This window comes from Periplaneta americana, chromosome 6 (genome assembly GCF_040183065.1).
Source record: "Periplaneta americana isolate PAMFEO1 chromosome 6, P.americana_PAMFEO1_priV1, whole genome shotgun sequence".
NCBI lineage: Eukaryota > Metazoa > Arthropoda > Insecta > Blattodea > Blattidae > Periplaneta > Periplaneta americana.
Genome location: NC_091122.1, coordinates 158,905,142 through 158,929,183, shown reverse-complemented (window position 1 = coordinate 158,929,183; position 24,042 = coordinate 158,905,142). Strand labels below are relative to the sequence as shown.

Genomic DNA, 24,042 nt, shown 5'->3' with positions numbered 1-24,042 from the left:
TATATGTGTACAAGTATAACACCTAAGAACGAATATGGGAGGAAAGCGACTTTTGATCCACTTTGTATTTTAATTGAACAGAATTGAAATTTTTTTGCTGAACGAACGAATCAGAAATTAATTTGAAACACAATCCTAATAAAATAGACTTTTATTTGCTTTATGACTAGAGACCGAGTTCATAATCATTTTAAGTTAATAATGACACCAAGTGTAGTTAAATGGATATTGTGTCTGTTAGGAGGGTCTTTAAGCCAGGTTCATAAGACTTCGAAAGGTAAGAATAGAGATCTGAGTTACATGGACTAGATAATGCATCTTGTAAACTGTACTGCAGTGATCGCCAAAAGCTGTGTCGCGACACATGCCCCTGCCTCCACTCAAGCATAACCATGGCATCATACCCCCACCCTTGATATAAGACAAGACATTTATCAGCAGCGGACATACACAAGTAATGTTACAAGTGTGTAGGATAATATGTATCGATATCTTTTCCAAAATAGAAAACAGATAATATCGTAAAAACTTAATTTTAAGGAGTAAGGGAGCAAAAATATGAGATACCTAATTTGTTGTAAAATTTTAAATGAAGTATAAAAGAACAATGTACATTGTCATTATTCTTCTTGATATAAAGACTACCACACCTTTACCTGTAAATTGAATACTTCATTAATAAACGAACAATAAAAAGTATTGGCTTCTATGTCTTAATTGGGGTAAAATACTTCGACGTTTTTTTTTCGACGTATGTAGTGTAATTTGAATATTTCATCAATAAACAAACAAAAAAAAAAAGTATCGGCTTCTATTTCTTAATTGGGGTAAAATACTTCGACATTTTTGAAGTATTTAGTGTAATTTACAATTTCGTGACCAGTCTGGTACGTTTTTCTAATTTCAAATATCTGCTGATGTAAAGTGCACGTTCTTTTTATGGTAAATAAGAAAGTATATTTTATTTTATTAATAATACAAAAATAATGAATAGGAGGATAAAAATTAACACGGAAAAAAGTATGTGTAGTTAATAAGTAGAAGAATATTATATTGTTTTTCTTGTAGTGTAGGCTTTCACGGCCGGAGTCTATAGATCTAGATTCATTTTCCGGTCCTAAACAGAACAGATAAGAAGCCACTACAACAAAAGGACGGAACCCAGAACAGGAGCAGCGAACAAAGCGGCGCTGACCGCAGTGACAACAGGCTTCGGCCCGCTAGTTGCATTATAAATACGCCCGCACAACCAGCCACAGGATCAGTTGCCTCAGATACGCCGAGAAGAGCTTTGCGACCTTGGATACCACTCCACTGAAGATGTCTGCTGCAGTTGCAGACGAAACGTCTGGTAGAAAACCAACCAACAGACCACAGCCTCTCAGCCTGGAAAATGAATCTAGATCTATATATTGTTTTTGTTCTTTGGTCACAGTCCGTCTCTCCACTGCCATTCGCTGCATTACCTGAGAAGATACCCATTCCACCCCTCTCCCTGCGATAGTGGTGTGTGGGTTGCATTTCTATTATGTCACAATTTCGTGGTGTTTGGCAACCACTGCTGTACTGTGATCTGTATTTTTTATTTATTTTATTTTGTTATTTTACGACGCTGTATCAACATCTAGGTCATTTAGCGTCTGAATGATATGAAGGTAATAATGCCGGTGAAATGAGTCCAGGGTCCAGCACCGAAAGTTACCCAGCATTTGCTCGTATTGGGTTGAGGGAAAACCCCGGAAAAAACCTCAACCAGGTAACTTGTCCCGACCGGGATTTGAACCCGGGCCACCTGGTTTCGCAGCCAGACGCACTGACCGTTACTCCACAGGTGTGGACTCTGTGATCTGTAAGTGGCGGTTAGGAGTGTTGAGGATCGTTAAAGATATCAAAGGAAAATACTAAATGACAAAAATACGAGTAGTATCTAAAAGGAGTGGGGGCTTGGCTTGTATGTTTATAAATTACGTATATTGAGTAAAAATATTAACTTTTCATACATATAAATCCGGCTCTAATTATGACTATTAATATGAGGGATTGAAGATTTCAAGTTAGAAGGAAATGTTAAAAAAACAACTTTCTTCTTAAATGTAGACTCTACTGCTATTACTATGCTACTATTGTTACTACTACTAATTATGTATTCTTATAACTTCCAGCTGTCGGCAGGAAATCTCTCTCTATACAATATGTATAAAGTAAAGTTTGAGTCGTCATATCGAAAATCAAACCCAGTGAAACAGGTGACTGGAAAACAGATGGCATACACCACTCCAAGTCCTGTCCGATTCCCAGTAGGAACTCGTGTCATTGCAATTTTTCAAGACAATGACTGGAGCAAGGAATGTTACTACTCAGGCGTAATTGCTGAGCCACCCAAATCAATGAACAAGTACAGGTAGGTGAAGAATGATAACCAGATTCTTCTGTTTTAGAAATTGTTCCAAACGAAAGACAGAAAGAAAGCAGGTGGAGAAGGGGCAAGAGAGAAAGGGATAAATGTTTTTGTTGTTGTTTTCTAATGCCAGGCGTTTGACAAAGTCATTTGACCTCTTGCATTCCAATATTTTAGAAAGGGATATATAGAAATACAGATAAGCATTGATTATACTTATATGTTAGTACATTGATAGATAAAATTATATAGTACCTTTGGCAGTAATATAATTTTAGTGTATCTTAAATTTTATTTTGTCACACAATTGTACCTACATCGATTTCACCTTTCTGATAATCCTACTTATCTGTGGTGTAATACTCATGATGAAGATCTGGAACGCATTCTTCTATACTGTCCATCTATAAACCACAAAAGAAATAAATTAAAATCATCAGTACCAGTTGCAGAAGACACAGCCCTGCAGTATATATTGACTACACCCCAACTCTGGCTACTAGCAATAGGCATCTATAATGAACACCGATCAAAATACCCCTCATTTCTCATGAAAAACAAAAACTGAATAGATTACAGTGAATTATAGTGGACTTCATGGATACATTAAGAAGATTGATTGATTTATCGATTGATTAAATCTTATTTTTGATATTATTTGTTATTTCAGAATGGTGAATGTGCAGTGCATAGATTTCATTTTTCATAGAAAGTTAGTTCTTTTATTGGGAATAATATTGTTGTTTTGTCAACTGTCTGAAGACAGGTAGGAACCTCATAAATGACATCTGTAAGGCAATCATTACGTATGAGGTAATGGATTCGGAACACCTCAAAACTGAAGTACAGATTTTGAGGTGTTCCGAATCCATTTCTTGATTTGTGCAATTCAAATGAAGAAATGGATTCAGAAAACCTCAAAACCTGTGCTTCAGTGGCTGACCATGACAATATCTTTGAAAAATATTGGCGTGCAAGAGGTCAAATGACTTTATTGTCAAACGTCTGGCATTAGAAAACAACAACAACTTATGAAGTAACTAAGTCAGAGGATAATGAGGTAGAGTGGGAATAATATGTATTCGAAAACAATTAAGAAACGTGAAAGATTTATGGTCTTTGATGAAATTTGCAATAAAAATGCTTGTCCAAAATTTCTACGACAGATTAGATTTTGTACATCTTGATTACACACCTTTAATACTTTGTATCACTTAAGATTTAGTTATGGAAACAACTTTCTAATGTTGAATTGAAACTAAGTTTGAAAATTACCTTGGTTGACTAGTTTCGACTTCACTGTTATTTATTTATTTATTTATTTATTTATATTTATTTATTCTGGTGTAGTTAAGGCCATCAGGCCTTCTCTTCCACAACACCAGGAATACAAATATAATAACAGAAAAAAAAATCTTCGGAAGAACAAATCCATACATTTTCTAGACACCGCAGTAACAAAAGTAGATAACAAACATACATTTAAAATTTATAGAAAACCAACAACAGTAGTCACACACAACACATCAAACCACCCAACACAGCACCAAACATGCCACATTTGGAGCCATGGTACACAGATTAATCAACATACCAATGAACCAACAAGACTACAATAAGGAAATACACACTGTCAAATACACAGCAGAAGGGAATGAAAACAACCACAACCTAATAGACAACATAATAAAAAAGATGAAACATAATCACAAGAAAGAAAGAAACACAACACAAACACAAGAACAAAAAAAATACATCACACTAACATACGAAAACAAAAATACATACAAGATCGCATCTTCATTCAGGAAATTAAATTACAACATTGCATATAGAACACAGAACACTCTACAAAAATATCTCAACATACAAACAAGACAAACAAATACATACAACCTAACAGAAGTATACAAACTGACATGCAGTAGTTGTAACAACTTCTACATTGGACAAACTGGGAGATCATTTCAAACACATTACAAGAAACACATCACAGCCATAACCAAATGACAATCCTGTACATATGCAGAATACATCGCAAACACCAACCACAACTACAGCAACTTAGAAACAGTCATGCAAATCCAATATATTCAATTGAAGAACAAGAAATTAAATATACAGATCAGTACGAAATATACAGACACATAAAAAACACACCCATAACATATCCTCAATAAACAATTACATTTCAGAACACACACTCTATTTGACTTCACACTACTGAACACAAACGTACCCACCACCAAAACAACTCCAGAAGAAACCAGAAACAAACAAGGAGGTCCCTAGTTCTGAAGATGACTAACAGTGCAGTCGAAACTAATCAACAAAGGTAATTTATAACTTATTTAAAGTTGAACACTGGAAAGTTGTTTCTATAACTAAATCTTAAATTTAGACTTCATGTAAAGTTTCTATTATTTACATAGACTTACACTCTCATTTTATAAAATAAACTTCTTTACTAGTTAATAAATTAACAAGTAATCTGAAGTACTTCTGTAACAGACCTGCAATGAAAAAGGAAGACTAACTGATTTTGTTTACCTAAAAGGGCTTATTTTGCTAACTGTGTGATCATCCAGTAGTGCAAGGCTAAAATTGCATTGTAACTTTGAGAACAAACACCTGGAAAAATATGATTGGATTAAGCTATTTATACTCTCTTCACCAAGCTGTCTGGCACATTCGTTTCACTATAACAATTGTAACTTATAAAATTAAATATTGTATCAGCATTTAAATTATTTGTGACAGTATATCTGTTGATACAGTCTCTCTCTGTAGTTAATTTTTATTTATTCTCTAGGTACCTGGTATTCTTCGATGATGGCTATGCTCAATATGTGTCACACGAGAAAATTCTCCTGGTGTGTGAGTGTTCACGTAATGTATGGGAAGATATTCATCCAGACTCAAGGGAGTTTATTCGTAAATACTTGGAGCAGTATCCTGAGAGGCCAATGGTGAAACTCCAACAGGGACAAATCGTCAAAACCGAATGGAATGGTAATACATTGTTGCTGTCCTAGATAGATCTAAGTTTATACAGGGTGTTTCAGAAAAACTATTCCTAATTTTCAGATCTGAGAGAGGATGTGTAATGAGATACTTTTTCCGTAATTCTGGAAATGCTTCCATATCAAGATATACGGTATATGGAAGAACTGAGGATTTCAAAGAATCTCAATATGAGTTCATTTAATTTTTATGATTGTACATTAAATTATTCAAATTTTATGAAAATGATATTGAAAAAATTACCTGTTTAGAATTATGGCCTCATTAATATTGCTTTAAGGGGAGTGGGTAGTGATGCCTGTGCGATTGAAAAGTTTGAGTACAAAAGTTTAGTTCAGTATTTCTGTGCTTTTAGTGCTCAGAGTGGAATAAAAATTTCCATGATTATACAATCAATAATTCTGAATTCAGTGGTATAAAAGACAACTAATTAGTTCCGTATCCAAGTGCAAAAGAAAGACCGTAACTGATAACCTGCTTTTCACTTTGCTAAGAGTACTTCAATCTTCAGGTGCACATTACTCCCTATTATATCTTGTAATTTGTTAAGTTGTCTAGTAATGTATATTGTAAATTCTAAAGCAAAATTTAGTTAAATATTTCACCCCTAGTGAAACAGAAAAAATATTGAACTTTGTTTAACATTTTTTAAAACTTTTTTCAATGCATGTATCTCTTTTCTCGTGTCATGAGTGTAAGATTCTTAAACCCATAGGTCTACTATGTAGAACGCAGGCTGCAGAAAACACTATCAAAATTTCATGTAAATTGATTCAGTAGTTTCAGAGAAAAATGCACTTAAGTTTGAAAAATGTCAACTTATGGTAAGCTGCATTTAAAAAAAAGGAAGGACGTATGAATTTTATGCACCGCCAAATTTAAAGGAGCCATTTAAAGGGCTTATCCGCAGAAATACCCCCACAATATTTAAGTTGCTTTAAAGAGTAAGTTTTGTACTTTTCTTTAAAACACAAAATAAAAAATCGGATTTTTGACCTCTAATCACTACCTGGTTCCCTTAAGCTGCTTCATATGACATATGCACATCTGTTAAGACACCCATCGACGATAAAAGGTTTGTTTGTACAGCAGTTTCTGACAGTTTGCAACTGTCATGAGCATGTGCACATTGACTTTTCTGCTCATCACAGTTGCAAACTGTTGGAAACTGCTGTACGAGCAAATGTAATATGGCCAGTGAAGAGTTTTGACTTTTACTGTGTTATCTCCATATGGAAACATTTTCGGACACTACTTTATTAAGGAAAAATGTTTAATTACATGCCTTCTGTCACATCTGAAAATTGGGAAGCACCTTGTAGAATAATAACTAGTGAGTAGAATTTTACACTTCGACATAAATTCTGCAAGAAGAAGTAATAATTATTTTTTTCAATATCAAGAAAACTCACCTGATATAAATATAGAGAAATTAAAAATTTCTTATTGTCTACATTTCTTCTGATTATGAGAATCAGATCATATCAACAGTTTTCCTACCCTAATGGAGTGCACAGCATTCTACATTCGCGCTTTCTGTGACTTAACATTAGATGGCCACAGAATGAGATTCTTGTTTTATGACATTAGCTAGTACTTTGTGTAAAAAATCATATGACAGCATGCAAAATCATCTTCTAGACTGGTTTGAACCCATGATCAAAACTTCCATACAATGTTAAAACTGTAAGATAATACAAAAATATACAAATGAAGACCAAACAGAATTTAATTAGTTACTCTTTTGAATTTTAAAACTGTTATTTACACTTTAGAGTATCTTTCATTATGATTGAATACTCTGTTAATTTAAATTCATAAAAATTATAAGATCTTAAAAGTTATAAGCAGAGTTCGGATTTTTTCTTTTTCACCTAGCTGTTTTGTTCCTATATGTGATTTCGCAGGCTTTTTGCACATAAATTCGTTTCACACCTGAGGATACATACATTTAAATTTAATCATACCTATAAATGCCTATTTTGATGCTTAGTATATTATTATTATTATTATTATTATTATTATTATTATTATTATTATTATTATTATTATTACTAGCCATACCCATGCGCTCCGCTGCACCCGTTAGAAATAAATATAAAGTAATTACATAATTAAAATAGGACATTTGATCCAGGGAACATTCGTGTTTTATAGAAGAATATATCGTTTATTATGTTTCTTAATTTAAATTGTATTAAAAAAATTAAAATGCGATCATTTTGATCCAGAGACCACTCATTCGGTCATAAAAATTATTTTAGGAAATACAGGAAACGAATGTACAGAATAGCCTATCAAGTTTTCTGTGCATAAGAAGCTATTTTAATCTTACCTGTCCTCGATTCACTCAGAAGTTACTGTAATAACATTATAGCATTATGTCCATCTAGAGAAACTACACTTTCCAATATTGAATTAATAATTAATTATACAAATTGGTTAACTTAGCTTCCGATATTACTTCATACAAACACAGAAACATTCTCTGTAGGCTATGTTTCATAGCTTTCGATTGTTGTTGTCCAAGGTCCCTTATAGACGAAGTCATTTGTTTTTTATTTCATTACACCGCCTTAGATGGCGTTGTTATTGTAATTTTGAAACTCGTTTATCTCATTAAATATCGGTCCTATCAAAATTTTGCATAGAATAAAACTGATTGGAAATTATTTTTAAAGAAACTTTTGTTATGTAATATTTTTCATGAAAATAAATAATAAGCGAGATATTTCGATTTATTTCATTCAAGCCCCCTTATAACTCCTCTTTTAAATAAAATATTTTGAATGCCATATAGCCTAAATTCTAAGTTACAACGAACTTAATTTATATTCTAATTTTCATATAAATCGGTTCAGCCATTATCGCGTGAAAAGGTAACAAACATTCAGACAGACAGATAGACAGACAGACATACAAACAAAAATGTCAAAAAAGCGATTTTCGGTTTCAGGGCGGTTAATTATATATGTTAGGACCAATTATTTTTGGAAAATCGAAAATTACCAGAAAAATTTCGGCTACAGATTTATTATTATTATTCTTATTATTATTATTATTATTATTATTATTATTATTATTATTATTATTATTATTATTATTATTATTATCATCATCATTGTTGTTGCTATTCATTCATTCATTCATTCATAGTGTTCTACCCAAGGGCAAGTCTTTCACTGCAAACCCAGCATTCTCCAGTCTTTCCTATTTTCTGCCCTCCTCTTTGTCTCCTCATATGATCCATATATCTTAATGTCGTCTATCATCTGATATTTTCTGTCATTCTGTCATGTTGTTAGAGCCTGTTCTCATTGGAATTCTACTCGTACTAATCATAATTTTTTGCCTGATCATCTATACCTGAACATTTCTTCTGGATGACTAACATTCAGACAGTCTTAAGCATCCAGTCATGCAGCTGTTCAAAGAAGTAATGTTATGATTGTGAAACAGCCTATTCTTGATAGTTACTTCAAGTACCGGTAGCAAGATTATTCAACTATTTCAGAACCCAAGCCATCCACTTAAAAAACGCACACTTCATTTTCTGGAGACCACGAGGAAGTTTCTTCATTTTCCTATTAATTTTTCACATTCTGTGCATACATAACATTTCAACACATGTCTCTGTCTTTCGAATTATTATAAGCAGTATGGATACATTTTTTGGTATTAATTGCAATTTTCAGTAGTGTTTATTGCACATTAGTTTTATTGCTTGCAGCCCCTTTAATGTAGTCTTTTGTTTTGTTATGAGTATTTTGTTTCTGGGCATGATCATGGCATTCTGTGGGCACACTGTCCTTATGACATAGACATCTAAGAGTTGTTAATTTTAACGTCAAGTAAACAAATATGGCATTCCATCGAAACATGGAGTCAGTGTTTATTGAGTTTTGTAGCATTTTTTAAGCTTTTATACGAGCAGTAAAGCCTTCTAAGAACTATAACAGGTTTAATCTCATTTTATTAAATTTTATCATTTTAATAGTATTAAGGGCTATGTCTTATAAACATAATTTTGTTCAAAGCTACAACTAAAAAAAATGTTGTATGTGTCTATATTTAATTTTTTTGGATATAATGTGGCTTTAAATAATTATATTTTCGTCATTTCGATAACCTGCGCAGGTTTTTGGAACTAATTAACGACAATAATTGAAGATTTACTGCATTACATTTTTTAATACTTAATTTCGTATTGTGAATTTTTCATATAGTAGTAATTATCGAATTGTTGCTCAACTAAAAACATTTATCTTCATACTGTTGGTACATTTTATTTCTAGACTAATGTGAAAATTATTACATTCACTTGGTGTTGGCACAAGTAGAACTTAAACCCCTCACTATTCAGTAACAATTCATGAGGAACTTGAATGCAGAACCATTCGATTATCTCTTGAAGTATCCACTATGCCATTAACGACCTTTTCTCAACATGCAGAAACTTCAGAGAGACAGGTTCAGAATTTATTTTTATTTATTTGCAGTGTAATTGTTAAGTCGTAATTACAATTAACCTCTTTCCATGCTGGCACAAAGCAAATGGTATGTAGACCTTAAGAGAGGTCCTTTATCACAATCCAATGTTAATGTATAAAAATTGCGTGTAGTGAGTTTCCTCCCTAGTTGGTGGTTTACATACATTTTATTACTAAATAACTGTAAATGTATGTATACAAAATCTTTATCTTTGTAATGTACAGTAGGTTGTAAGTTTTAGTAGTAAATGAAAATACATAATAATGTTTAAAAGTTCATTAATGTTCTCAGCCTTAAAATACTTGTGATTTATGCAATCTCAGGTCTTCCTTATATTTAACAAATATTTCCAAAGATTGTTGCATAATGTAAAATATGCGTTTATCATTTGGAAAGTTGGAAATTCACAGCAACAATTACTTGAAAGAGGTCCAACACAAAAGTAATGAGACTTGTGCTGTTATTTTTTCTTTGCTTAAATGATTAAAACAAATTAACTGTTTTCATCTTCAAAGTGTTCTCTTTGGCATTTACACATAGTGACATATGATGATGCCACGACTCAAAACATTGCTGCAGATATTTCGAGATCATGTTTAGGATCTTTATCATTTTTGCCATGACCTCGTCTGTAGGTGCAAAATGGTTCCCTTTCAGCATGGATTTGACTGCTAGAAAGAGACAGAATTTCCTGAGAGACAAGTCAGGAAAGTAGGATGTATGTTCGAGCACACTGATGTTTTTCTTGGTTGTATGGATAGTGTTGTGTGTGTTGGCACATTGAATTGATGCAAAATTCAACTAATCTTTCACACAATTTTATCAAGGCTTCAGTGTAATATTGTTAATTTACCATCTGGCCATCAGGAACTCTTTTGATTAATATGTTTTGAATATTGAAGAGAATAATCAATATCACCTTAAACTTCAATTCAACACTCATTCTTTTTCCTTGAAGAGTCTGGTGACTTTCAGGCCATTGATTGGCATTTGTTTTTTGATTGTAGGTAAATACTGTATAGTACACTTTTAATTACTGAAACATTTCTAGTTCTTTTCCAGTGTGTTGTAGCAGATGAGAACAGGTTGCCTTTCAGTGTTTTTCTTGGTTAGACATTTTCATACTATTTTTACAAAACTTATTTTATATTCCTGTCTAAGCTTTTTATTTTAACTATTGCTCAAATGTTCAACTGGTCACTGGCATAGCTCAGTTGGTTGGTGTGTTTACTTACTGTTCTCGGAGTTGTGCTTTGGTGCAGGTTCTATTTCCGCTTGGATTTATTACCTAGTTGGTTTTTCCTAGATTTTTCTAAATTTTAAGGCAAATGTCAAGTAATCACATGGCGAATCCTTGACCTCATCTCACTTGCACCAATACCATCAACACTAAATGACCCTGTAATTAATACAGCATCGTTAAATAACCGACCTAAAAAAACTTAGCTCATTTCAGATCATATCTTGCACTTCTTCAATGCTATTATCATTAAGTGATATGCTTAAACTGTCTGGTTGATTACCATCTTGTACACTTCCCTAGAAAATCTTTTGCGCCACTCAAGTAGGCTTATGTGTACACAAGACAAACAGTATTTGCTATAATTCTCAGTGAACAACCAAGACGTTTCCATTGATGATTTCCTTAGCTTCACGAGAAACACGTTTTCTAACTAAAGTTAACAGATGGGTCTTGTTACTGTTGTGTCTGACCTCTTGTATCTAGTATAAATATATATTTAAGTCTTCAGATACCAAGCTTAATGTATTATTTATTATGAACAACTGACAGTATTTCTGCATGTATAGATTTTGTTAAATTTCACAGCAACCAGTTATCGCTGTGGTAGTGTCAATTCAAGTTCTCATGAACTCTCCTAAATGTAATTTTATGTCATTTTTGGTACTCGTATTTTTTTTTCTGTTACTAATAGAATATATGTTTATTAAGGACATAAATTTTGTGTCATGTTGAATAATAGTTGATTGTTTGTAAGTTTGAGTCGTTATGTTACAAGATATATTTGTTTTTAATGATATTAAAAAAGGAATCTCCCATATGATTTCATGCAGGTAAATGGTGGATTGCACGTGTTGTGGAGGTGGATGGGTCATTGGTGAAAATGCATTTCGACGCAGATGGGCGAACAGAGTGGATCTATCGAGGCTCCACTCGACTTGGCCCATTGTATGCAGAACTGGCCCATGCTGCTGCCAGAAAAGAGCAAGGAACTTTCAGTAGACACAGAGGTCTAGGTGTGGCCACTTTGAAGAAGGTAATACAAGTCTCTCATTTATATGCAATAATTTACAATTTCAGTGCTTGGCTTGGAAATAATTGGCTTACATAAAGGTTTTAGAGACCTTGTGGTTCCGATAAGCTAGCTAATCTATTTTTTGTTTAATGAAAATTCTGTTAATGACTTACCAATCAAAAAAGTTTTATTGTACAGTAAAACCCCGATAAGACGCTGTTCAAGGGACCGGGTGTAAACCACGTATTAACCGGGACTGCATCTTAGACGGGTATACTAATTTTGACTTATATACAGTATCTATTAGCATTTGTCTTTATTGAAATACATGATACATGAAAGGTAATACAGTATTACTCCATTATGTAATTACTGTACTGTACGTTAAATATATTTACGATACTGTATGTATGTACTTTACTTAATTATTTCGAAAAGAGTCCTTATACTTGTTTGCCGCGTGCGTGTTCTCCAAATCCTCATGTTTACCACACTTCACTCTCTTGCGCTTACATCCTCCCGACGTCGCAGCTGCAGTGATTGAGTCGCGATTTTTTATTATCGTTATTAATGTCGATGATGGGATTCCTAATGAATCAGACAGTTGTTTCTGAGTAAGAGTTCTGTTTTCATCGTACTTTCGTAAGATTTCCAATTTTTCAGACAAAAAAACCACTTTTCGTTTAACACTCATTGTAATCACACTCACAGACACTTCAGTATACTAAAAGATAACAAACTGACCAGCAAAAATTTCCAGAATTTTATTACGGTCGAGTGAGGAATGTTGCTTGAGAAAGAGAGGATTAGCAAGAGGGTGGATTATTGTAACTGTAAGCTGCGCAGGTAAAGAGTCGAATAAGAGACCGTAACAAGAGGGTGGGGTATCGTATAGTATGAAGGTTTAAATGCGTAGGTAAAGGGTCGAACGCAATACTTTTCAGGTTAATGGCACCAGTAAGTTCAATGGCCAAAATGATTCATTGCTAAAAATTACATCGAAAATATTCCACAAAAATAGCGTATTATGCGGGACTTGAGCGCAACAAACGGGGTATTTTATAAAGGCGTTATATATGAAATGTGCAGGGACCGAACAAAAAAAGCGTATTGCACGGGATAGCATAACAAGCGGGCATGTCTTATTGAGATTTTACTGTACTTTAAGTTTGGACGAACATTTTCGCTCACATTCGAGCATCATCGGGTCCTATGTTTGTGTGAACATGCTGTTGTTTTAACCGGTGTATATTTGCCAAGCACTACATTTTGTAATATAAGACATACGTGTCAAATGTACAAAACTACGAGAGCTGTTTTTTTTTTTCAACCTATGATGGTCCATTAAGAAAAGACAAGTGTAAATAACAAAATAAATTTATTACCAAAAGTTATGTACAAACATGGTTACTTTTCGACATAATCACCGTGAAGATTGAAGCATTTGTCATATCTGTGTACAACTTTCCAATCACCTCTTCAGTCAGTTGAGATGGGCCTTAACGTTGTTTTGAAGCTCCTCATTAGTCTGGAACCTCTGACCTTCTAGCCACTTTTTTCCTTCTTTCTCTTCTCCTTTCTTCCATCTCTTTATCTATTCTATAAACAGCTATTTTATGTGAATTTGCGTGTCAGTGTATGCATTCAAACGTAGCCGGGAGGATAAATACATAGGTTGGATAAAAAGTAATGGCAACACTGCTGTCATGTGACGATGGTGCGTTCGAGAGTTGCCAGCTGTGTGGACATGAATAAGGACTGTTAGATGAGTTAGTGCAGCCAGCTGTGACAGTACTCTGTCAATCTACTGCAGTGTGTAGAACGTTGACTTTCATAGGGATAGTGCGAGCGCCCTAAGACCACGTTTACAAGACTAGAGCAACGTTCCTGGATCAAAATTGAAGTGACACGAGGTCGTAGTGCACAAGAATGTTTTCAGGGACTGCATGAAGCATATGCCGATGCAGCGTTGCCATATGCACAGTGGCACAATGGTTTAAAGCATTCCGGGAAGGCAGGGATGTGAAAGTGACGTTCATTGTGGCATATGACATTGATGGGGTAATACTGCACCATGCTGTACCTCCAAGGCAGTTGGAAAACGCGGACTACTGGAACATCCACCGTACTCACCCGATATGATCCATGCGATTACGATCTTTTCACCAAAGTGAAAGAACCACTGCGCGGGACCCGGTACAATACCAGAGATGAACTTATCCGCGCTTTAGGGCGGTCAATATGGAACATCAACAAAGATGGACGCGCTGATGGTGTATGACGCCTTCCAAACATTTGGCAAAAGGTAATAAATAAGGGGGGCGACTATATAGAAGGTACGTAAATGTTGTACCCCTGTGAATAAAGCCATGTCAGAAATATCGAACTGTTGCCATTACTTTTTATCCAACCTTAGTATTAAAAATGACTGATAATAAGAATATGAGAAACTAAATTGTTTCTGAATGTATAAAATGTATAATGATAAAGTGTGTATCACCTTGATGACACTGTTTGTTTATTTTATTCATTTATTACTGTTATTTTATTATTACTTTTTTACAGAGAAACATGCCTTACGTGGAATACACACGAGGAACTGATGGAGAGGAAATGAGGAGAGATGACTCTGGAGGTGAGTTATAGAAGGCTGTATTAACATTTATTTAAAAAAATTACACCAGTGTACACAAGTAATTGCTTCTAATTTAATCACAAACAAAACAGATTTTATTGTGAATTTTTCTCTCTGTTTCATAAAGTAACTATCACACTTTTGGGACCAGTTAGAGGTAAGACAGCACATTGTGTATTTCATTACACTGGTTTCGATATGCATTGTGTGTCTGAAACTAATTCATTTATTTGATTCTCTTCTGTATTTAAGGTATGAGTCGACTCGACACTTGCAATAGGCAAAAATGGTCACTTTTGTCAGTTTTTAAATTTGATTAGGTTTCAGATGGTGTTTGTTTCATGTAAATCTGATAAATAGTTTTCGAGAAATTAACATTTTAGTGTAACACTGCAGATTTAAAGAGCTCAGATAGGCTTAAACTTCATCCTCAATTTCCTGGAATATTGATTTTACAATACAGTACTAAATTTAACAGTGATAGCTCTAAAACTATTCAACCCAGTGACGTGATTCTTTTTTTTAAATTAAATTATTTATCAGACTAGAGCCTCAATTTCTCAGAATATAATCTTAACTTTGTACAAAATTAAAGCAATAAGTATAATATAGCTTGAAACTCTAGTCACATGAGATATTTTAATACAGACTTACAGTAACTTAAATCCAGCAATTTAAAAAAGAATCATGAATCTATCTAGTTGCAAACAAAATTAGAGCAGTTGAAAATAATTGCTACAGTGACAATGACATTTTATTGCTACAGGATCCATTGTTAATGGAACTGATTTATTTCACAGTAGTTAGCTTAGTTTTTATGAATGTTCTGCATGGTATCATTTTCAAATTTATTCAGGTGAATCTTCTAAGGATGATTCTTAGGTGTCGAGTCATACCTGTACCTTATTATTATTGTTGGAAATGAATGACCCAAATATTCCAAAACTGAAGCTTAAACTTTCTATGATATAGGGTAAATTCGGAATCTCTATTCATAACAATATTTTTGGCCTCTGTTATATTTCAGCTATTTTTTTAATTGTATATTTCCAAATTGTTACCATATTGCATTACCTTTTGGTTTATAATACATAGTCCTATCCTTATTTCTCTAAAATACCATTAAAGGTACGGTCACACGTCGCTACTTTTGCAGTGCTACTTTTATACTGCAGCTGCAAAAGTTGCGTGTCGTGTTCACATGTAAGCCAAAAGTAGCGTGCTGCACGCTACTTTTCGTGCTGCGCAACCCGAGTGCTGCAAAAGTTGCAACTGGAGGTTGCGAGTCTGTTCACACGCAAGGCGCTACTTTTGCAGCCGCAGTCATGCTGCAGGTTTCCATCTCCGTGTTGACTTCTCAATATACATTTTGTGGTTATGTTCGCATTATTAAGAAACTCATGCGAAAGCTTCCTTATCTATTATTTGCTTTTCTGTCGTATCTAGTATTCAGAAATTGACATTATTTTTACTATAAAGCTTTTAAAAACGCCTATATACTTAAATGATAACCAACAGTATATTCACGTAATCAACGTTGGCAACCCTCCTGTTTGGAACTGCGCTACAGAAAATTTAAAAAATGAATTTTATCGTCACCATTTATGCTCAGACTGTGTTGTGCATTTAATAACTGTTACAAATAATTTATTTTCATCACATTTAACATTAAAATATATCCAAGCAATAAAAGTATCATTGGCACATTTGGGTGGTAACACTGGTTGCAACCGCAGCAAAAGTTTCAACAAAACCGATATCAAAAATGCTGCGGCTGCAACCCTGAGAACCCTGTTCACACGCCGCTACTTTTAAGTTGCGCGCAGCATGGAAAAGTAGCGGGCAGCAGGTTCGGCTGCCGCTACTTTTCGGGTTGCACCGTTGTTCACACGTCGCAGTACAAGAGTTGCGCAGTTTTTTGTACTGCAGCGCTGCAAAAGTAGCGACGTGTAATCGTACCTTAATTTTTAACTGTTTCCTTTATCAGAGCCAAAAATAATCGGGACCATCTGAAATACACGCACTAGGAAAAGATTTATTCTAGAGTAATCATTCTTTTTGCATTTTAAAGCTTAATGTGTATACAGACATCACTAAAAAAATGAAAGAACTCTGCTAAATAGTATTATAGCTATGACCACTTGAAGATAAGCTATTTTTACCATTATTTTGCATGTGATAAGAAGGAATTCCCCTTGATATATTACAGATAAAAATATTTTTATAAGAAACCATTTTTATCTACCACGTTAGCAGTTGAATCAACATATTATTCAACTTCATGATAATACAAGTAAATACTCTCAAAAGCTTAAAAAATATAGCCTACATGTGTGAGTGTGTATTGTTCCTTTCTTCATATGAGCTTTTCAGTTCCTTTATATATTACTAAACATATCTGCATCACTGTGCCCCTTTTAGTTTTTTGTGTTTTAATTGGTTTAAACATATTTCTCATTTCTTTGTACTTTTTTATATTATCTTTCATAACATTTAACACAGACTGGAATCCTACTGCTAACTTTTTAATTTTTAGTTTTACCATAAGTTTTATATATGTTATATTTCGAGTCATCTGTAAGCTTCTCCAGTTTGAACACAATATTTCAAATCACACAGTATAAACATACAAAATTTGGGTTTTCATGATTATTTTAGATCCTTCATTTAGTGGTATTATCACTGCAAATTTCTGAAAGTAAACCTTATTACAATAAGTTTTCATCCCTAATTGAGGGGCTGGGTGCAAGAAGGGCATTTTAAAGGATGTGCCCTGTTTGAGTAAAACGCTTTGTGTTCTCTGATTGTTATGCATATGGTCACCAAGTTGTAGTTCAATACTGTGATCATAGAGGTCAGGAGTACCCAAAATGTAAAGGCATACATAGATAACATTATTACGGTTTGAATTTTCAATATCAATTTTCTCAAAACTTGCATTTGAGAAAAGTGCTTTTCTTGCACCCAACCCCTCAATTGACCTACATGTTTTATTTTTAATCACTTGCGATAAACGCGATTTTATTGCATGTCTATACACTAAATCACATAGCATGATTCTACCAGTATGTTTAGGTGTTTAGTGTGGTGATACATATACTGCAGTAGTATCAAATTTTACCCCTGTTACTTCAGAATGCAAAGAGAATATAACTGCACATATTTTATTTTGTTTGTCATCATTTGGAAGAAATACTGGAGTTGTTTTCACATTTAATGATACAGTTGGATTGTTATCATAGCTTCTGATAATTTATGAAATGGTTTGAGATTAATTTATTAATATATTAACATTACTAAGTTTATTCAGGACTATTCAGTATCATCTGAAGAGTTGTTGTGCTTTATCTCTTGTTACAAAATTCTTACATGGATGAATATATAATAGGATGCGAAACTTACCGAGTTTCCCGTAACACATACTAGAGGCGCTGTTGTAGAAAATGATCTGGCTGCCACCTGTTAGAGGGAGGGGCGTTATTACATCTAGCAGTGCACCAAGTAGCGAAAAGAGTAATTACTCCTTGCATTTAGCAGTGCACCTGGTGACGAAAATGTTAAACTGTGCAGTAAGTATCCCTCTCACCCTCATAGATATTCAAAACTAACCCAATTTAAAATAAAACATTTACATTTTTATTCCTCACAGCAGCTTCTACTGAAAATTCTAACTGGAGCCAACAGGAAGATAAAAGATACGATCTATTTTACACTACCCAATTAAAATATAACCAAACACACAAAAAAAAAATAAAGCAAAAGGTTAGATAATTGGGATTGTATTCTTTGGGTATTTGTTGTACAGCGCAATTGGAAAGTCTGCAAGAACTACTTAGATAGTTCAATTTATTACATTACTATTACTTTACAATACATTCAACAACACTATTTTTACAACGTCCATAAACATCACTGTTTAACATACACTGCTTATACATACACGTAATATCACTGTATGTTCACTTATTAGCAAATTTCTGTCTGCCATCTTGGCTCCTCATCGAGTCCTCGAGCAATATCTCGAATGGATAAATAGAGAACTCTGGGTAATGTACCCAACACGTAGTTCTAATGTTCACCACCTACGACGTTGGGCGCTGATCATCTTATTTCAGCCCCCCACTGCCAGATGGTGCTGACCACAGTTTCGCATCCTATTATATATTTATCCATGGTTCTTATTTTTTATGCACAGAACACATTGCAAGAACTTGAAACCTGCTTGCATAATTCTCAGCATGCTGATGCATTGGTCTAAGATACAGAAGTTTGTCTCTCTTCATTTTGCGTTTCCTTGCAAATTCATCAAATTTTGTCTCACTTTAGTGTATTGTCTACACAACTATGAAAGATAAGCACTTAATAATGCATCAAAACAAATTTAAGATTTTACAGGATAAGGTTTTGTTACTGTGTGATATTGATATTTTCTTAAATATTTTAGTAACATTTATTGGTGGACCAAACTATAGGGTGTCTGATAAGCCCTGCATCATAAGCAAAATCATAAAATATATTAATATATACAATAATGGCAGTTGACTTAATATAAATGTCAACATACATGTCCAACTTGGAGTCAGGCCACAACGAGAAAAACACTGGAGGAGAGGGATTCGATCTGGTGCTGTGGATTGAGTTTCGGCGTAGCTCAATGGTTAGAGCGCTTGGTACGTAGAACCAAGGACCCGGGTTCGATCCCTGGTGTCAGAGCGAATTTTTCTCCTCTAATATTAATTATTACCATAACAGATGTATTCCGTAGATTCTTCGAGCAACAGTGCATATTTCTGTACAGTTTACTGGGCATATTACTGTGGAATCCCGGTCACCAAGTCACTCAACTGAGTGCTCTCCTTGTATAATGCAGTTGACTTATTAAAAATGTCAACATACATGTCCAACTTGGAGTCAGGCCACAAAGGGAAAAACATGGAGGAAAGGGGTTCGTTCCGGTGCTATGGATTGAGCTTCAGTGTAGCTCAATGGTGAGAGCGCTTGGTACGTAGAACCAAGGACCCGGGTTCGATCCCCGGCGCCAGAGCGAATTTTTCTCCTTTAATATTGGTTGTTACCATAACAGATGTATTCTGTAGGACCAAAAAAATAATTAAGCTTTACGTAGATAAAATATATTGTTCAATATGACCCCTCCAATTTCCAAACATGCCTGGAGGCAAAACTTCACGATAATTACAACGTGGTGCAGTATGTTGACAGTGATTTCTCGACACTTTTCCTCGATCTGCATTCATGGATGGTGCAGGTCACAAATCTTCACTTCTTATACCATTTCCTTAAGAAAATCCTAGAAAGCAGAGTCAAGTGGATTTAGGTCAGGTGATCGGAGTGTCCACTCTGTGAATCCTCTGCAGTCTGTGTACATATGATGATGCCAGAATGGACCTGCTAGGCGAAAGACCAGATTAGTTCATGCAGAATTGTGCTCCACCACATTGGTGCCACATCTGTGTGGAATTGGCTCGATGACAACTTCCCTGATCGGTGGATATGATACAGAAGACCCATAGAGTGGGTTCTCAGGTCACCTGACATAAATCTACCTAACTTTGCTTTCTGGATTTGTCATAAGAAAAAATTGTAGGAAGTGAAGTTTCATGACTTACAATACCTACAAACGGGGATCGAAGAAAAGTGTCGTGAAATCACTCCCAAATACTAATTAGAAATTGATTTAAAGTATATAAATGACGTTTCATATTTCTTGGGTATTAAACTATGATTGTATAAGTGTAAAAGATGTACTGTATAAATAAAAAAAACATATAACTGAAGTTAATTAGTATGGAAAGTATAGGAGTTTTGCCAGAACTTCAGAAAAAAACGAATAAATGTGAAAAATGTGTGAAAGAAGTAATACCACAGTCTAGTATATACAGTCACGAAGCTTGAGTTGTTGAGATACTAGGAACAATAAACTGTGACAGTACTATTTCGCATTGTCTGAACTGAAGCGATAGTAGCGATCCTAGTGGTTAGCAACTATTTATGGATGCATATTTACTAAGTATTGAGCTTCGTGACTGTATATACTAGGCTGTGGTAATAATTCCCATACTTGTAGAATTGAGGAGTGTTTTGTGGGAAGCGATGTATATGCCAGGAAGTCTCACTTCGATTTTTATTTTTATTGAAAACATGTTACATACCATTGTTAATACTGTAGAAAAAGATACAAGTGACAAGTGTTCACATTTAATTAAAATAGTTATCCAAAGTGTGTGCTTAGTATATTTCCATAATAGTGTTTTTCATTTCCTGAAAAAAATTATTATCTGGAACTTATGCCATTTCCCAGAAACACTCCTCAATTAGTAATGAGCATATTTTTTTGTGAAGAAAAATGTTCAGTTTCTTACAGCACGTAACTACAGTCTTTTGTTGTGCTCAGATTAAGACATGGTTGTATAGGTACTTAACATTCACTAATTGCATAAGTTTTGAAGATACATTATTGGCACATTTGTGTAAAAAGATCACAAGATAATTATGGAAAATTTCTGATGTGTATTTTATTTTAAATTCATTAGATGGTCACGGTCACAGTTCAGAATCCACACCTTCACGTGCCGTGGCAAAGAAGAGCACCACGAAACGTCCTGACAGCATCTCAGACAGATCTCATGATCCGCAGTACTCTGGTAGCAGTACAGTGGAGAAGAGTCAGCAACCTCAGGGCCGTGTTGAGGTATGAAGCACCTGAGACATGAGTCATGCAAATAAAGATTAACTTACAAAGCTGAATAATTGAGGTAATGTTACATATTTTACTTTATAATTTTGGAGTTATTAAGAAATAATTCCGTATCTTTTAGTGCTCCACCAAAATTTCCAATATCTTTAAAATTTGGAAGTGATCATCAATTTTATTATTTTCATCATTGTCCTCATAGATTAAGCGAGTGGTCTCAAGGTTAAAAGCTTACACAAAGCATACTCAAACAGCTGACAGAAGGGAAAGATAGATTATATTAATCATCATCATCCTTCATGCATTAAGAAATTGATTCCTGTAGCAGCTACTGAAATTGGTCCATCCATCTTTTGGCTGGTCTTCCAATATTTCTTCTTCCCCGAGGTTTGTATTTCCAAAACTTATATGGTATCCTGTCCTCCTGCATCCTTGAAATGTGAGACATCCATGTATTTCTATATTCTTCTATTTTGTTGTTTAATTCATATATCCCAAGTTCTTCTCTTATTTCTTCGTTTCTTTAATGTTCTATTTTCCTGTAACCTGCTACGCTTCTCAAAAATTTCATCTCATTTGTTTGTAATCTAGAGGCATCTCTCTTTTTCATAACCCATGTTTCGCTTCCATATAGTAAACTGGGCACTGACATCACCTTATAAAATTTTAACGATGTAGATTATATTAGTTTAGTGCTTAATTTAGTTCAGTTTTTAGTGTTTAGTTTTTAGTCTAGTCTTTATTTAGTACACCATTGATTATATACATGCAGTAGGATTTGTCAGTATAAAATTATTACATTAAGTCACTTTCCAAGTATTCACGTACACCATAAAAGTTCTCTTCAGAATATGTATTATATGTCTTTCTCGTGTTAAATATTACTGTACCTGGTTAACATGTTTCGGTCTGTTATTGACCTTCTTCAGAACTGATTGTTGCTGGTCTTGGCGTCTTTTGTTTTGTTTCCTGTGGGGTGTGTTTGTGTAGTGTAATGTGGCGTCAAAGAGTATGTGTGTTCTGAAATTGAGTTGTGTGTTGAGAATTTCAATTGGGTGTGTTTTTGTGTATCTGTATATTTCGTATTGTTCTAGTGTGTTTAGTTTCTGGTTTTTTGGTTGGAGAAAGACATAATAATACATATTCCGAAGTGATATAGTGTTAAAAGTTGTGTAATCAAGATGTATAAAAGTTCTTTTGCAGTAATAATTTCTTAACCCAATATCTAAATATTTTATATTAGGCCTATTGATATTTCTAATTTCTAGAGTCAGTTTGTTATAAAACTTAACACCCATAACATTACGACTATTTAAACTTTTTTGTAATCTGCATCTCGGAACAACAAAATTATGTTTACCAATACTTCCATAATGCTTTTCACGCGACTTCATTCATATGTCTCATCATCTTCGTGGCTATATTGCTATATCTGTGTGTGTGCGTGCGTGTTTGTTTTTTTTCTTTCTGTAGTAATTCATTACATCTACAGTATTTTCTTTTAAGATTTCTTTTTTAATCATTAAATTCTTTGGTCTTCAGATATCTCTTGATGGAAAACTTCACTAATTTGCTCCAATTTCTCTAGTAATAGTTGCCTTCTACTAATAAAGAACTGGTGTACTGATTCAAATATCTTGCCAGTTTGGATGTTTTTACGGTCTTACTAATAAAAACTCTATATACAGACGTTTAACTGTCTTATACTTATACAATGAGTAGCTCGTTTATAAGTTGTATGTAAATTCCTTACTAATAACCACTACATATGTCGTGTATAACAGTATAACTGTTACACAGCTACGTCATAGTTTCGTCATTACTTCATTACAAAAGGTAATAGAATATCTGAGGTTCTCTATTGCATCCGGTAGAGCGCTCTAGTTTGCCGGTTAAGTATTGATAATACAACTGGCTCTAATCGATTACCACACTATATTTTGGTCAAAGAGAATAAGCTACAGCAATATTATTCTAATTATTCCATACTCTTTGGTTTGTTCTTCTGTAGTTACAAGACAACTATCATCATAAAATGACAGTCGATACGAACAGCTGTTAGAGGGGCGGCCATTTTTTCTCTATATACAACGCTTAAACAAGGGGTTTTGTGTATACAACTACTGCAAAGCAATTCCCATTGTATAGTTACAGACTGTTTATACATCCATCACATATGCATGGTTTATTAGTAACGTTTCCTGTCTCAACTCTGCATAAGTCTCGTATAAAAACTATACATGGTTTATTAGTAAGACTGTTACGGTCTTACTAATAAAAACTCTATATGCAGACTTTAACTGTCTTATACTTATACAATAAGTAGCTCGTTTATAAGTCGTGTGTAAATTCCTTACTAATAATCACTACATACGTCGTGTATAACAGTATAACTGTTACACAGCTACGTCATAGTTTCGTCATTACTTCATTACAAAAGGTAATAGAATATCTGAGGTTCTCTATTGCATCCGGTAGAGCGCTCTAGTTTGCCGGTTAAGTATTGATAATACAACTGGCTCTAATC

The 24,042-nt window shown here is 34.1% G+C and overlaps 1 protein-coding gene across 3 annotated transcripts in view; it reads left to right on the top strand.

Moving 5' to 3' along the window:
• Window positions 1-24,042, top strand: part of egg (SET domain bifurcated histone lysine methyltransferase eggless) — a 69,538-nt gene that overhangs the window by 28,667 nt on the left and 16,829 nt on the right. For 2 of the 3 annotated variants that reach the window (XM_069829382.1, XM_069829381.1), the window contains exons 9-14: window positions 2,163-2,401; window positions 5,211-5,410; window positions 11,987-12,189; window positions 14,734-14,803; window positions 14,931-14,960; window positions 21,355-21,512. In XM_069829382.1, coding sequence (XP_069685483.1) covers window positions 2,163-2,401; window positions 5,211-5,410; window positions 11,987-12,189; window positions 14,734-14,803; window positions 14,931-14,960; window positions 21,355-21,512 — 900 coding nt within the window. The remainder of the gene's footprint in view (window positions 1-2,162; window positions 2,402-5,210; window positions 5,411-11,986; window positions 12,190-14,733; window positions 14,804-14,930; window positions 14,961-21,354; window positions 21,513-24,042) is intronic. The other variant, XM_069829383.1, reaches the window with a different exon arrangement.